The sequence below is a fragment of the Sturnira hondurensis genome, unplaced genomic scaffold (genome assembly GCF_014824575.4).
Source record: "Sturnira hondurensis isolate 20B ecotype Veracruz unplaced genomic scaffold, ASM1482457v3 Scaffold0003681, whole genome shotgun sequence".
In the NCBI taxonomy this organism is placed as follows: Eukaryota; Metazoa; Chordata; class Mammalia; order Chiroptera; family Phyllostomidae; genus Sturnira; species Sturnira hondurensis.
The window spans coordinates 3,415,768-3,430,932 of record NW_028076312.1 but is presented as its reverse complement, the minus strand read 5'-3'; the positions used below and the strand labels follow the sequence as shown (position 1 = coordinate 3,430,932).

At 42.3% G+C, this 15,165-nt stretch overlaps 1 protein-coding gene across 3 annotated transcripts in view; it reads right to left on the bottom strand.

Moving 5' to 3' along the window:
- The window catches only part of LANCL1 (LanC like glutathione S-transferase 1), a 36,542-nt gene extending 21,671 nt beyond the window's left edge, over window positions 1–14,871 (bottom strand). Inside the window, exons 1-3 of one of the 3 annotated variants that reach the window (XM_037042026.1) lie at window positions 14,817–14,871; window positions 14,413–14,509; window positions 11,065–11,182 (exon numbers count right to left, since the gene is read on the bottom strand). In XM_037042026.1, coding sequence (XP_036897921.1) covers window positions 11,065–11,182; window positions 14,413–14,493 — 199 coding nt within the window. In that variant the 5' untranslated portion in view covers window positions 14,494–14,509; window positions 14,817–14,871. The other 2 variants (XM_037042025.1, XM_037042027.1) reach the window with 2 other exon arrangements.
- Window positions 14,872–15,165: the final 294 nt, after the last annotated feature.

Here is a 15,165-nt window from a genome sequence, read left to right as displayed (position 1 = left end):
GTAATCTCCTGTAGGAACAAGTGCTTATCCCTATTCTGGACAGACTTACTTCATTTCTCAAAAGAGTGTAGAAGAGTTGTTATAGGGATCCCACCTCTTTGTAAATCTAAATAAATTTAGGATAAATTTAAGTAACATCAGTAACAACCAATCAATAGAGTGTCTTGTAGAATCAAATACATGAAGTCAGTAATTTTTCAAATAGCATGTTCATTCTTTAGTTATTTGTACCTCTGGAAGGTGACTTGGTGAAGAGAGGTGCACAGGGGCTGGCAGAGTGTCCCCCCAACAAGGAGGAGGTACGGGTGGGGTGCAGACTGAAAGGGGGCTTCGGGTGTGAAAAGACGGCAATGGAGCAGGTGCAGAGAGCACTCTTGGAAGCTGAATGAGCTGAGCGACTCTGTGGAGAAGCCACCTAGGGGATGACCTGGTTAACGGGGCTGGCTCCCTGGGGATTCAAATTATTAAAAAGCAGACACAGAAATTCAGATTTGATGCTAATCTGTCAGTTTACAAAGAGGAGTAATATTCAACAGAAGCATTTTTAAAAGATAATTTGGCCATATGTGTTAGTTTAGGTCTTCCACGATGACACTGAACATAAACTTTCTACGGAACGTCTATCCATTTACCCAGGAAATGGATTCCAGATACAGACCACATGCAGAGTGTAGCAGGGCATCATACCAGCAAGTACATGCTTTGGCTTGGAAGTAACACACACCACTTCCACCTGCAGCTCCTGGTCCAGAAGAGGTAGCTTCACCTAAATACAATGTGTGTGTGTGTGTGTGTGTGTTGGGGGGGGTCCTACCCTTCCATGAGCACAGAAGGAAAGGGACACGAGTTACCGGTGAGCGCTACAAGTGTCTAACATGGGGCCTGGTGGGGAGGAGGCAGAGAGGAGCCAAACCAGAGAGAGACATGTCAGTTTCAAGATATTCATTAAATATCCAAGTAGGGAGGTCAAGGTAGCAGGTGGACATGAGTCTATAGTTCAAGAATGGAAGACTGGACAAACATCCTCCAAACATGTAGAAAATGTGTTAACCAAAGTGGTCAATTTCAGAAGCAGCTAGAACTCATTAATCCAATGCAAGTGGGAGTTGCATTTGATTAAAACAAAACAAAAAACGGTGCTTATCATCTTCTTGTGGTCTGAGAGACCACAAAAAACCCAGATATTTATTATCTTGATCAGGTTCCTGGAGCCTGATGGATTGCTCAGAACTGTGGTGTCCAATATTTAAGTTTAATTAAAAGTAAACATGTAAAATTCTGTTTCTCAGTCACACTAGCCACATTTTAAATGCTCGACAGCCACCCGTGGCTGGTGGCTGCTGTAATGAATAGCAAAGTAACATCCGCATCACCACAGAAAGTTCTAGGGACTGCACTGCTCTGAACACAAGAGTAGATGTAATATTCTGCATGAGACATCCAGGAAGTCTGGCCCTGCCTTACAGTTCACTCTAGAAGTCTCTTCTTTTGGAAGTGTTGACAACTACTTGATAGAAAAAAATGTATATATACTGTGAAGACCAAATAAAATTTTGCTGTGACAGAAATCCATTCTGGCTTTCTGTATGGACACAGATTTTTCTATTCTGTTTCCTCCTGTAGCTACTACTCCAGAAAGGGAGGGTGAACTGCTTGGGGACACTTCTAAATTTGCAATTTCCTTACTCAGCTACTTACCCCAGTAGTACTATAAATATAGCCAGCTGTTGAGAAGTAATTAATACTAAGCCTCTGAATTTCTGAGGAATCATTAGTCCTATTCATCTTGACCAATCAAGACCTGCTGTGTCTCAAATGTACATGGAGATGATAACCACAGATGTATGAACCTCTCAAAGCACTTCTCCATACTCTGCATTTCAGAGTATTCCTTAACATTATTCTGTTATTTACGATCAGTGTACAATGATGTACAAATCTTTGCCCTAGTAGCTGAACTCTGTGTGTCCTTACAGGCCAGGGACTTTTAAGGACTCTCTTCATGGACCCTGGTAGGAAAGTTCATGTTCAGATTATGTGGTACACGGAGTCACAAGAGGTGCCCAGCTAACACCCAAGACTGGGTCACAATAGTTTGAGTGATATATAGACATGAGCACCCTAAAGGAGGGGTGATGGGTTGTTCTAAGTTTCAAATACACTCTTGACTAGCTAAAATTTTATATGTCCCTTAATTTCTATGCTTTTCTTTTCAGATTTATGAAAACATAAGTGAAGATTCCTCTGATTAACCCCATCTAATATAATCATGTATTTCTGCATCAGGTAACACTTTCTAATGTGTTAATTTATAACGGTCTCAATTTTGTGACTGAGCATGTGCACTTCCATTTCTTCAGCAGAATCAGAGTTTCGGGCAGGCCTCTCATGCCCAGTCACTGCGGTCCCTGTGCTCCGCGCTCTCCACAGAGCCTGCACGTACACACTGCACTGACTAGTACATCTGCCCAGCTGCCTTACTGAAGCTGGGCACCGTGAGCTGCTGACTTTCCAAATATTCCAGTACTTTAGAAAAAGGTAATCTGGGAGCAATCTAGTTGGGACTCCACAGCCTTAATAATATTGCTCCAAACAAAGGAGTGGAAGAGGGCAAATGGGAACTCTGAAGATGTGTCTTCTTTTCTCCTGAGCGTTTTTCCCCGAGTTGACTGTCCAACAGGAGGAGAGAGAGAAAAAAAGGACGACGAAGACAGCATGCTCTCCTCCTCCTTCCCTCTGTGCCCCGCAGCACTGCCTCATACTTGTCAAATTAGGAAACAGCCCCAGTCCTTCACCCGACTACCATGGCAGTGGTAAGTCCCTCAGCACAGCAGCCGTTAAGAGCACCAGCTCAGGAGTCACTGTCTGGGCCTGAAGCCTGGCTCTCGGTCAGCTGTGTGATCTCAACCCATTTTCTAAACTTTTCTGTGCCCAAGCATCTTCATCTGTAAAATGGAAACAGTAGCTACTCCACAGTTACTGTGAATCATGCTAATCATTAAAACAGTCCTCAGTGCATGGTAACTACTCAACAGATACCCAACCCCAAATGCCCAAGAGGAGTCTCAAATGTGTCAAATGGGTCACTTTGTCTCATCTCTGATGCCTGATCTAAAGGGACAGAAAATAAAGGGACCATACTCTCCCTCTTCCCATTTTCTGCCTTTCTCCTCTCTCACTGGCTTCTTTGATGGGGAAGTTGGAAAAGTGTGCTATCTGGCCTCACTCTTGAACTTTCTGAAGTCTTCTCTGTCCTCAGGATCTCTGCCTTCTCCTCTCTCCTATTTAAGTGGTAATTCACACTTTAGGCTGTCCAGGTGCTCTGTTTGAGTCTGGGGAAGTAAGTTCAAATCAGGGGATAAGGAGGAAGCCCACTTAATATCCAAATCTAAATAATATGCCCTTATCTAACTTCTGAGTTCATTTCTCAATTACATCATCTACGTAATTGAGATCTATCCAATTCTAATCTATTTAATTCTAATCTATCCATAACCACTCATCCTGCTCTCTGTGCCTCACCCAACCACACTGGAGGCATCTAAACCTTATAGTTGTTTCAGCCCTGTGTCTTAGCAATTTAAGGTTACCTATCACACATCAACACCATATAAAGCCCAGGCAGAAGAATGCAGGTGACACTCTTGGTGCATTTATCTATCTAGTGGTCACTGTGAAGGGCTCTGATGAACCTGGTGTAGATCCACACCCTGGCTTCCTTCTGCTTGCCCTACCAGCTCCTGCTGGGAGGCATAGGTGCTTCTCATGAAGGTGAAGGACACTTGTTCAGGGCTCACATTAGACACTGAAATGCAGGCTCTGATGAAGAGTTACTTAATAAGGAGATCAAATTGCAAAGAAAAGACACCTGGCCGGAGTGATTCCTTTCATGCAAGTCTGGAGTCAGCAGAAACGAAGATATGCATGTTAAAGCTGTAGCTCAAAGGCTCTGTATTTGGCGGATCAGAGGAACAGCATCCTGAAACACTTTAATGACTTACAGTTAGAGCGCAAGTTAATATTACTCTAGGGATTGTGCTGCATACCCTATCATTTAAAATGTTATTTAATACTTGAAAAGACGAACTACATGCCCATCTTAGCCTCATTAACGTTGCGAGCTGGTTATAGAAGATTGGGTCATGTCTTTTAGAGCTAAAACCTCTTGAGTCCTGTGTGTATTTTTTTCCCTCAAAGTGCGAGTTAATCATCATTTCCCTTGGGAATCATCATAGTTAAGCGTGGGGAAAAATGAAATTAAATGAGGACTAACACTTTCCCTCATGCTCTCTTAGAGCCACTAGTCAGATCAGCCATCCCCTGGGTGTACTTAACCTTTCTACCGTGTTATCTGCAAGGGAAGCAATCTCTTCTACTCAATGCTTATTTCTAACACAAGGACACTTTATCTGCTCACTTAATCCTTTATAATAACAATTCCTCACCAGTGTTTTATGCTTTCCATTTTCTAAGGCACTGGCTGGCCATTAGGTATGACCTGCAGGTCCCTCCTTGCCTGCTATCTTTCTGCACTGTCTGCTGCTGTGTGCACAGACTTATAGAACAGTTCTTGATGGGCCACCCAGAGCACCTGAATGCTCACCCGGCATCCCGAACAAGGAGCACATACTGTAAAGAACTCGTGCAAATCTAGCAGAAAAGGATTAGGGCTAAAAGCAAACAACTCAGTGCTTATTGCTGGCATGTGTGTCAGTATCATGACGCACTCCACCTTACTGCACTCGTTCTATAAAGCGGGATTTCAGTGAAGAACTGAAGCTGTTTATTTCAAATATCACTTGTTAACAGCTGCAGAGCTACTGACTAATTTTGAACTTGGGTGATATTTCACACAAGAAGAACCTCAATAAGCTTTTCGGACACAAGTGATTATAAGGAAAAGCTTTTGTTTTGGCCCAGTTAATTCTCTCTCCTGAAACCACACTAATATGTTAATTTAGGATTAGGGGAGAGAACACTTTCAATGGAACAATGCTGGAGACACTCTGTACTGTCACCGTGTTGTGGCTGCTCACATTATTCACTCTTCCCTACATTACGGTGCAAACCCTAATGTAGAAGTGGACGCAGACACACATTCGCCCCTATTTCCATTCCCATTCTATCTCTCTGCATCCGAGTGAAGAGCTGGTACTCTAAAGCCAGGCTGGCTGAGCTGAATCCTAACTTTGTCACTTACTAGCTTTGTGAAGATACTCAGCCTCTCCTTGCCTCATTTTTCTCATCTGTGAAATGGGGGTATGAATAGTATCCATGCCATGGAGTTCTTCTGAGACTGAGATTAGCTACCTATATTTTTCAGACCATAAGACATGCCTATGTTTTAGAGGAAAACAGGGGAAATTTTTTGGAGCAAAAAATGTGGTAAAATATTTAGTAACATAAATAACATAATATTTCACCAATATAAATGTAAACAGAACTCAACAGCAGCATTAACAACCATTATTCCTCCCAAATGGGGGGCCAGCGGGGGTGGGTTGTGTCTTATAGTCCAAAAAATACGGCAATTAATGCAAAGTGCTTAGACCAGTACCTGGCAGTAACGTTAGTTATTGGCATACGTGCACACACCCTCTGGCTCCTGCCATTCAAATGTTAATCCTAGTAACATTTTATTAACAAGAATTGTGTTTTAATCTTTATTTTTGCTCTTCAACAGTCAAATAATCACAAAACTGCATACTGGTGATCCTCATTCCTCTGGGAACCAAAATTTACTCTTTGTATTTTATTATTAAAGTACTGAATTCTTGTTTTGTACATTAATGTATAGTAATCATTTGTTAACTATGAATTACTGCTTGAAAAATTGATTATTCACACCACTTCATGCCTGGATAAGCGTGAGACAGACCAGAGGGATTTAGGTAATAACTGTGTCATTTGCGAGTATGAGACAGTTTTGAAGTTTTAAAAAAAAATCTTCCCTCCTCTCTTTCCCAGAGTCAAGGCATTTTACCTCTCTGTTGTAAATTAAAAACGGTAAAAGTCAGGAATACAGATTCTAAAGCTGCACTCTGTGAGCCCACAGGTGTAAATATGTAGGCTCAGTGGGAATGAAACCTGAACCCTATTAAACCCTATGTTGGGATGTAAGATGGCTGCAGAGCAGGGGGCAGCTACACTCACCTCCTCCCAGTGCCACATGGGAATTACAACTAAATTACAGATCCATCATCCCGAATAAGCAACTGAAGACTAGCTGAACTGAAGTCTCATAACCAAGGACTTACAGAAGAAGCCACGGAGAGACTGGTAGGAAGGCTGGAGAAACAGAAAGGGCTGCCTCTGCACTCACATGTGGCAGTTAGGAATCTGGAGGGATATCTCAACTACAAAGGTCCCTGCTGAGGAGTGAGGGTCTCAGCCCCAGCTGAGCTCTCCAACCCAGAGCACCAGAGCCAGGAAGAGCAGCCTGCATAACATCTGACTGTGAAAACCAGCTGGGAGACCCCCACGTGCCCTCTTAAAGAGCCAGCACACAAAATCTAGTTTTCAGCCACTTACCTGAAGCTCTGGTGGAGGAAAGATGACTCTGAGCAAACTGGAGGCCTACAGAGAACTGAAGGGTCAGCTGCCACAGACCCTGTACTGAGTCTCTAACCCACACTGGCCAGAGAGGCCATCTTCCCCGGGCCTAGCACTCCTAGCCCCACAGCACCAGCCTGGGGGAGTGCACCAACCTCATCCTTCTCACTCCCGGAGTACCTGTCTGACTAAGCTCGTGCTCTACAGAAAAATCTGCTGGCTACACTCAGCTTGGCCCGTGATGTGCACCGTCTTGGGGAACTTAAGGGAATTCAGGTGAACCCAGGGACTGTCAGAGACTCGGGCGGACACTGAGTTGTGTGCCCATTCTTCCCACCCCTTCTCCCCTTCCCCCTAACAGGAGACCCACAGACCTCACCCCCTAAGTGGCCCTGCACTGCTGAGCTCACACCTGTGGGGGAGACTGTGTGCTGTGGCCAGCCTGGGCCCATCTAAGGCTTTTTTTTGGAAGGCTCCCAAGGAAATCCAGGTAAGATATTTCAGTTGTAAAATAGTTTATGAAGTTAATGTAAAATACTTCCTAAAGCAATGTTTGCATCTTTTAAATTTCTATTTAAACCAGTACATATCACCCTTACTAATAAAGCATTATACACATAGTGTTTTCTGAAGCTCATAAAATAGAGGTGCTCTAGCAGAAATTCTAGTAAGTACCCTGTCATAACTAGCCTCAGATTTCCCTGAAAAGACAGAAAAATGATAGGAGCCCCATATTTCAGTAGTTAGTACATATGTAGCATTGAAAACAGTTCATTTCCAGGATCAAGTGGGCAACTCAGACACATCTAGGCATTGCGTGAATGAACGTTGTAAAGTAGGACAGCCTAGTTTTGTATCTCTCTTTAGAATCATGAAGCAGAACAGACATGAGTGTGGGCTTTACAGGGACTGGTACACGGCACCCACAAATTAAGGACTTTATAACCCCATGACAAGCACATGAGAGTTTGAGAGGAGGTGGAAAGGGAAGGCAGGTGACTGTTTCATCAAGCTGAGAGAACACTGACATTTCACACGGCTAAGTTAAGAATCAGTTGCACTCTCTTTCTAGATCTGTTAGACTCGGCTGGAGAAGACTATTTACACTTCGGCATTCCCACAGTTCCTCCTGTCTATGGCTGGCTTTATGAAAAGACTATTACTCACTGAAATGAAAAAAAAAGAATAAAGGTGTTCTGGATCAAAATCTGAGTCTCCCTAAAAAAAGCAGGCAAAACATTGCTTAGCAAATTTCAAAATATTTTATAGATAAAAATCCCAAAAATGTGGAGAGATCTTTTTGTGGATGAAAAAATTGAGGGTCACTGTCCAAATCCCTGTGCAAACACAGGAATAAAAATAAACATCATTGTTCTTGTCATACAGGATTTACAGCAGATTGATAGTTCTTATCCCACAATGCACTCTCACCTTTCCCTTACTGACAGAACCCCAACTAACAGAGGCCATTTCCCATCTTTCCTGGCTAACAGGCGTGGCTACTGAATGGGTTCCAGCCAATGCAAAGTAAGTAGAACCAAAATGTTGAGAGGCACTTTCAGAAAGTCTTTCTTAAGGAAAGAAATGCCTTCTTTGCTTCTTTTGCCTTCCTGCAGCCTGGAAAGCTTGTAGAATGGTTGGATCTTGAGCAGATACTTGCCCAGAAGGGAGAGGGCCAGTGGCTGACGGATTATGGAGCAGGAAGAAAGGAGACTGGGTTTCAGCTGACATCTGAGCCTGCTATCATTAACCCTGGAATGCCTGTCTCCAGCCTTCTTTTACATGAGGGAAAAATAGACTTCCATTTTATTTAAGGCATTGCAATTTTGACTCTTCCGGGTATATGTGGTGGAACCTATTTCTACTTCGAATCTGAATCCTACCTGAGTCAGAATTAAGTACTGATACGTTTGCACAGGGGAACGAAACTTAAGATAATACCAGGACGGTAATCTAAAAGTTTTAATTAACTGTAATTTCATGAAGATTTCTCATACACATTATGTAATAAATAATACAACCTGAAAAACTTTCATTGTAAACTGACAACAAATGCTCCGTAAATGTCAACACTAAAAAAAGAAATAAAGTTTTGGAGGCTTCTACAATGAATTAGAATTTCCCAAAGCAACAATTTTGGACAAGTCAGCAACAAGAGCAAAAATAAATTAATATTTATCAAAATGTGACCCTAAATTTAGAGTGGAACAAAGTTATGAACTATAATCCCTGTGTTATAAAAATTTTATAGAAAGTATCAATTTCTGAAAGATAACATGGGGCACACACAAAGCAACAAATCTACTCATATCCCGTAATTCCTGCTCTGGTGCGCACCAAGTATTTTCACTGAGTGAAGACATTTGTGTACGTACTTTTCGGTATTAAAATTGCAGCTATGAATACTTGGTAAGATATAAAATAATGGGAGGTATGGACATTGTGACCTTCTGTGGCCAAATCAGCTGTAGGTTCTTATGCATCTCAGAGTTGCGTGCCATTTGGACTGTCTGAGCACCAGCAAAGGAAGGCACTTTACTTACCAGAGCATTGGCAGAGAAGGTCCATCTTTTGGTGAACGATGGCTCTTCAACAGTGCTCAGTTAGGAGACAGAGGGAGCCTTGTATCAAAAACCACTAGCAAATTTATCTAGAAGATTTTGTGCTGTATCATAAAACAGCCAGCAACTGAAGAAATCCTGAACTTGCTTAGTACGCCAATTGGCCTTAGGCACTTGCCATGTAAGCTCCTTCCAGGAGCCAGAGATGAGCATCTCAGATACTTAAGGACTTAAAAAGCTGAAGGACATTGACAATTCAAAGCAGATGATGCCAGAAACCTCATACTGCCAAGAAATTTAAGAAACTTTCATTTCACTTTAGAGGAAAATTTCTATTTCCAAGAGAAATTTAACTTTTCATTTGTCAACTAGCCCTGGCAATAGAGGGGCCAGACTGATGGCTTTTCCCGACACTGTCAAACTACTGATTCAAACTTGGAATCAGCCCCCACTTCTTTTCTCACTAAAGCAAGGCAACTTATGAATATGTAATAGCATAAGCTCAAGGAAACAGGTCAGTTAGAGGTCTAGGTCCTTCTTTCTGTGATCAGGTATAGATTATTCCTAGATGTCTGCTTCAGTCTCTCTCTCTTTTCTTTTTTGGGGGAGGGGGCAGGAATAACAAAATAATAGAAATTTCAAATGTATTAAGAAAAAAATCTATAAGTCTGTGCATTATTAAAAAGTCAAAATCAAGAGGGAAGCTAAAGATAACTATGCATTGTACTTGTCCCGTTTTGTTCAAATCTTCATAATTTTAAATAAACAGTAGTGTTTATTAATGAGACTCATCTACCATGTTCCTACCATGCCAGAAACGCAGCAGATACCCAATTAAGTGACAAATGTTGTTATAGCCTTCATTTGGAAGCAAAATAATTTCATTTTATTCTCATCTCAACATTTGTTAAGTTGCTACAATCTGCATAAAGCTAAATAAACTGTAAGAGAATGGGATCATCCATTCCTCTTATTTTATAGAATACCGACCCTAAATGTCCCTGAGAGACTGTAACTTTCCCTGATTTCCACTGCATTCCTGGGCTCATGAGGACAGACAGAATCACTTGCCATTACCAGAAGAGGCCTGCTGAGAGACTGCTGTTAGGAATTCCTGCTCTCAAAGTCCAGTGCAGAGATGACGGTGGGCCCTCCCCAGACCTCCCGAACCAGAGTCCCTGCTGTGAAGCTCAGGAACTGCATTCTTAGGACAAGCACCACTGCCTTCAAATCAAATTCAAATTCCTAAGCTGAAAGCCTTTTCCTACTGGTCTAGTTTCAGAGGAACTGGGAAACACTGAGTCTCTACCTGTGCTTTCTTCAAGATTATATAAAGTTTCTTTCTGTTTCCACACATTGGTAAACAAAGTGCAGTTCTTCAACTTTCCTGCTTTGATTTCTCTGGCTTACCTTTTTGATGCCTAGGTTCTACTACTTCCCAAATTTCCTCCAACCTCTCAATGATGGGCAAAACAATGAATGTAAGTCCACCGGCAATGATCACGTGAAAAGATCAGCTCATGGAATCCGTACCTTCCCATTCTGTATGGTTCCCTGTGACATGGTCATTTTTATAAAAACCGCTTCTGGACGTGTTTCATTTCCTTTGGGTAAATTCTCCTTACCTCTATTTCACCTCTGTTGTGGAACTCTTCCCATTGAAATTTAATCTCCACATTAACTATGTAATGCTGAACATCAGTTTTTCTCCCCCGAGTACAGCAGCCATCTAAATTTCTGTCAGTCATAAATTCCGTGAATATGCCTACTCTGCCCTAAATTCAGAGTACCGTAAAAAATCCAGGAGACACCAAGGCTAGGCTGAGAGCACAGCAATTACTCACACGCAGATGCAGGAAGTATGTAAAGGTACTGAGTCAGACTGTTCTAGAAAGGCAGTGCGTGGCCCCTTCTACAATGCTGATGCCAGCGCCTGGTCAGCACTTCATACCTGCCCAGCCAGTGTAAGCGGTGCCATCACGAGGGTCTGCGGACTTCAGGCCTCTCTCCATTTGCTGCAGAAGCTCTCGGATCTTATTGTTCAAACGCTGTGAGAACTCAGGAGTCAGCTGCAGATACGAAGAGGAAAACAAACATCAAAATATATGGGCTGTCAAAAAGAGTTTATTTCCACTTAAGGCCACATTTTCCTGCCTGGGAGAAATGGACAATTACAGCAATGCCTCACTAACACTACTGTTAAATATTGTCTCATTATAAATTGATGAAGAAAAAAAATCAATTCCCGCCAGGTCCACTGTCAGCATGGAGTTTGCACGTTCTCCCCATGTCTGTGGGTTTTCTCTGGAAACTCTAGTTTCTTCCCACACCTCAAAGACGTGCATGTGAGCGATACTGGCATCTAATTGTCCCCAGCTAGGTGTGGATGTGTGTGTGTGTGTGAGTGCAGCTGGGGAAGGAAGGCCATCCTGTCCAGGGTGGGCCCCACCTTAGCCCCCTGAGCTGGCAGGACAGGCTCCCATCACCCCTGCCCCTGCCCCCCATTAAGTGGGCTGGAGAAGAATGACCAGACTTATTTCTATCAATCTTTCTTAAATGTGTCTCTAGCTGACATTTATTTCAGAGTTTAACACTAGAAGTGTTTTCGGTCTTTACTTAGAAGTTTAATGTTTCTGTGACCAGAATTATGACATACGACTTTAACCAGTGTTTATATCAATCAGCCCGTGGTAAAACTGATTTTGTTATATGTCGTTTTGCTTTAAGTCACAGTTAGGACTTACTGTATTTTATTCTTAAACAACAACAGCAACAATAACAAAGTAACAAAACTTAAAAGTACTACTATTCAAGGCCGGAAACAGAGTTGACCCTTGAGCAACACAGGTTGGAACTGTGCAGGTCCACATTTACGTGCGTTTTTCACTTGACTTCGAAGCTCTGACCTGCATCGTCCAAGGGTCAACTCCGCCCCTGGGAATTGAGTGTGCGGAGAGCCGACTATGGTCCTGCTCGGATTTTTGACCACTGGAGAGGTCGGCACCCCCCATCCCTTGCACTGTTCAAGGATCCACTGTATTTTTGTTGTAACATCCATGTTTTACATAAAATTTAAAAAAAAACTAAAATAGATCACCAATGATAAACTGGACCAATATTTTATTGTAATAAAAATCATGTGATTAAATTAACCACAAATCAGAAGATGTCTGCTGTGATTTCCAGACTTGGGAAATTTCACACAGCAGTAAAATTTCAAAACAATGTTGGGGAACATTAGTTGAGTACATTTTACTTCACCACGTAAGGATTGTAAAAAATAACTAGTATCTGTTAGCATCATCATCATCTCATTTTTTAAAAAAGGTTATCAATATTGAAAAAGGTAAGAAGATAGTATAGAATTATTAATAACAATAAAAGATATTAAATTTTATGCCTTTGCCAAGTGGCTTAGTGGGTTGCAGCATTGTCCTGCACACCAACAGTTGCAGGTTTGATCCCTGAATGGGGCGTGTATGGGAGGCAACCAATCAATGTTTCTCATGTCTCTCTCTCTTTTTCTAACCAATAAACATACCCTCAGGAGAGGATTAAGAAAAAAAGACAGTAAGTTTTACTTGTAAAGGGCATCTCCGATAAGGCAAATGAGACTATCGACCACACCTGCATTATTTATTCTGAGGCACCTCTATGACCCCTTATTTCACACTCTGAGGAAAAAAACCACATTGTTTGAAGGACTTACTCCTGTTATTTAACAATTTCTGCACGAGGTTGATTTCAACAAGTCTTGAAAATACACTTAGATAAAATACACTTTAACATAAAAGATCTATACATCTCAACTAGATAGAAGAGTGCATCTACATGAGAACATGTCATCTTCTGTGACTAGATCAAGGACAATTTATCATCTTGCTTGGCCTTACTTTAAGAGACCAAGAATAATGAGACAGCCTCAGGAAGGGAAGTTACTTTCTCTTTGGTGCGTAGCTGCACTTAATAAAGGTGATCTGCCTAGGAATATTGATTGCTTGTGGCAGACCACAAAATTGTTCAAACTCTAGCGATATTTGAGGAGCCTCTTAAAAACCATGCTCCATTTTCTAATAGATGACAGAAAACAGACCAATTCCTTATTAAAATGTGTGTGTTGATAAACTAATGACAGATTTCCAGGGTCTCATTGTTTAATGTTAAACAATTTTAGGACTTGTATGCTTGTTTCTTTCAGGGATATGTTCAAAAGGCATGTGCTAAGCAATAAATTACTGTTATGTGGGGGCTGGAGTTTAAATTTAACAGTATCTTTTTTTCCCCTTAGAAATAGAGTTAACTGTGAAAATGTATTTAATTTATAAATAGCCTAAACAGTGAGCTCCATTTTCCTGAAGGCCTCTGTCGTTAGGATAGATCCTCAAGTGTTCTCTTTGCCAAGTTATCATGAAAAAGCATGTCTTCCTCCAACAAGACAAGACAAAACACTTTGGCTTCAGGATCTGCAGAGGTAGGCAGAATAAGTCACCTTGACAGCTATGAAACATCGAAGGCCATTACATCAAGTGAGAAATGCTTTTCATATGACAGAGGAGTTTAGAAAAATAACCTCATAAAATTTTAAACAATGTGTGTGCACTTAAAGAGGTCACTTACCCAATCTCACTGAATCTAAGGATTACTCAACTAACTACTGATAGAAAGAACTCTTTTCTCTCCTAACAATTATCTTCCCCCAGAGAGACACGAAAAAGATGGGCCCCTGGTAAATCAAACCAGCTTCTCTTCTGTACAGTAGTTTGTGAGGTGCAAACAATTTACTAGATTTCTCAGCTCTGGGGATGTCCTGCAGGGCGAGGAAGAGGCACAAAGAACTCCAGGCCTATGTCCCGCACTTCTCAGCACTTTCAGTTCAAAGGTGTCTTTATTACACACTGCTTTACTCTCATCAGCACCCGGCCTACACTTGTGTACATCACGACACAATGAAGAGGGCACATGTGAAATACCGTCAGGATGCTCACCTCTCTTTAAAAAGGAACCAAAAGATCAAAAATGCAAAAGTACGTGGTAAACTGCATCCGCCTATTTTTATAAAGTATCAATGAATTAGATTATTTCAATGACCAATTAACAATGATTCCTTATAGCCTACATGCTAAAGCTCAAATTGTATATATCAACATGTATTTATATATTTAAAATATATTTTATACAGTTACCATCGAGTTAAGTATTTTTTAAAAAGGGGTGCTCATCCCTTTCGGGCAAAATTGAGCTCGTTCCAAACAACTGGGGGTCGGAAGAAGGGATGCAGGCAGGTGTATCCCAAACTCACCCTCCCGGCAGGATCAAAGTAGCCTTCGGCCAGGGATTTGTTATAATCGGCATAAGGATTCGGGAAGGCCCTTTGAGCCATGACGCCGGAAGCACGCCTGCAGAACAGGGGGAAGAGAGAACCGGGGGTGAGGCAGGGACCCGGGCCCGGCGGAGCGGGCGGCTGCCGCAGCCCTGGCAACGCTTTCCCGCCAGCCCCCGGGCCACGGCAGGGTCTCCGCGGTGCGAGGGGGCGCCAGGCCCACGTCGGCCCGGCCGCTAGGGCGTGGCACCTCCGCGGAAAGGCTGCCAGGGGCCCGAACCCACCGCGATGAAGCGGACCCGTTTTGGACCGTTCCCACTCCCGAGACTTGAAGCGACCGCCCACGGAGTGTCCAGATGGCCAGCCCCGCCTCGTCCTCTCACCCTAGAGCCTCCGACGACAACAGAAACGACGCGGTCACCGCTCACTTCCTTCCAGTCGGACCAATGAAAACCCTCGTCACTGCGGGGGCCCGCCCCCTTCTCTCGCCCAGTTCTTTAAAGAGACAGGAGTGTGATTTCTAAAGGATAACTCGGGATGATTTAATTTCTGGGTAGCCGGACCTATCTTAATATATAGTGCAAATGTGCCCAATATCTTCTACATTTGTTCTCTTTTAATTCTTTTTGTTTTTACAAAAACTAACAGAAGTCCAGATAATTCATAAGAATTACAATTTTTTTTTAAATCTGGAGAAGGAAAAAGATTGCATTGAGAAATAAACATTCATAT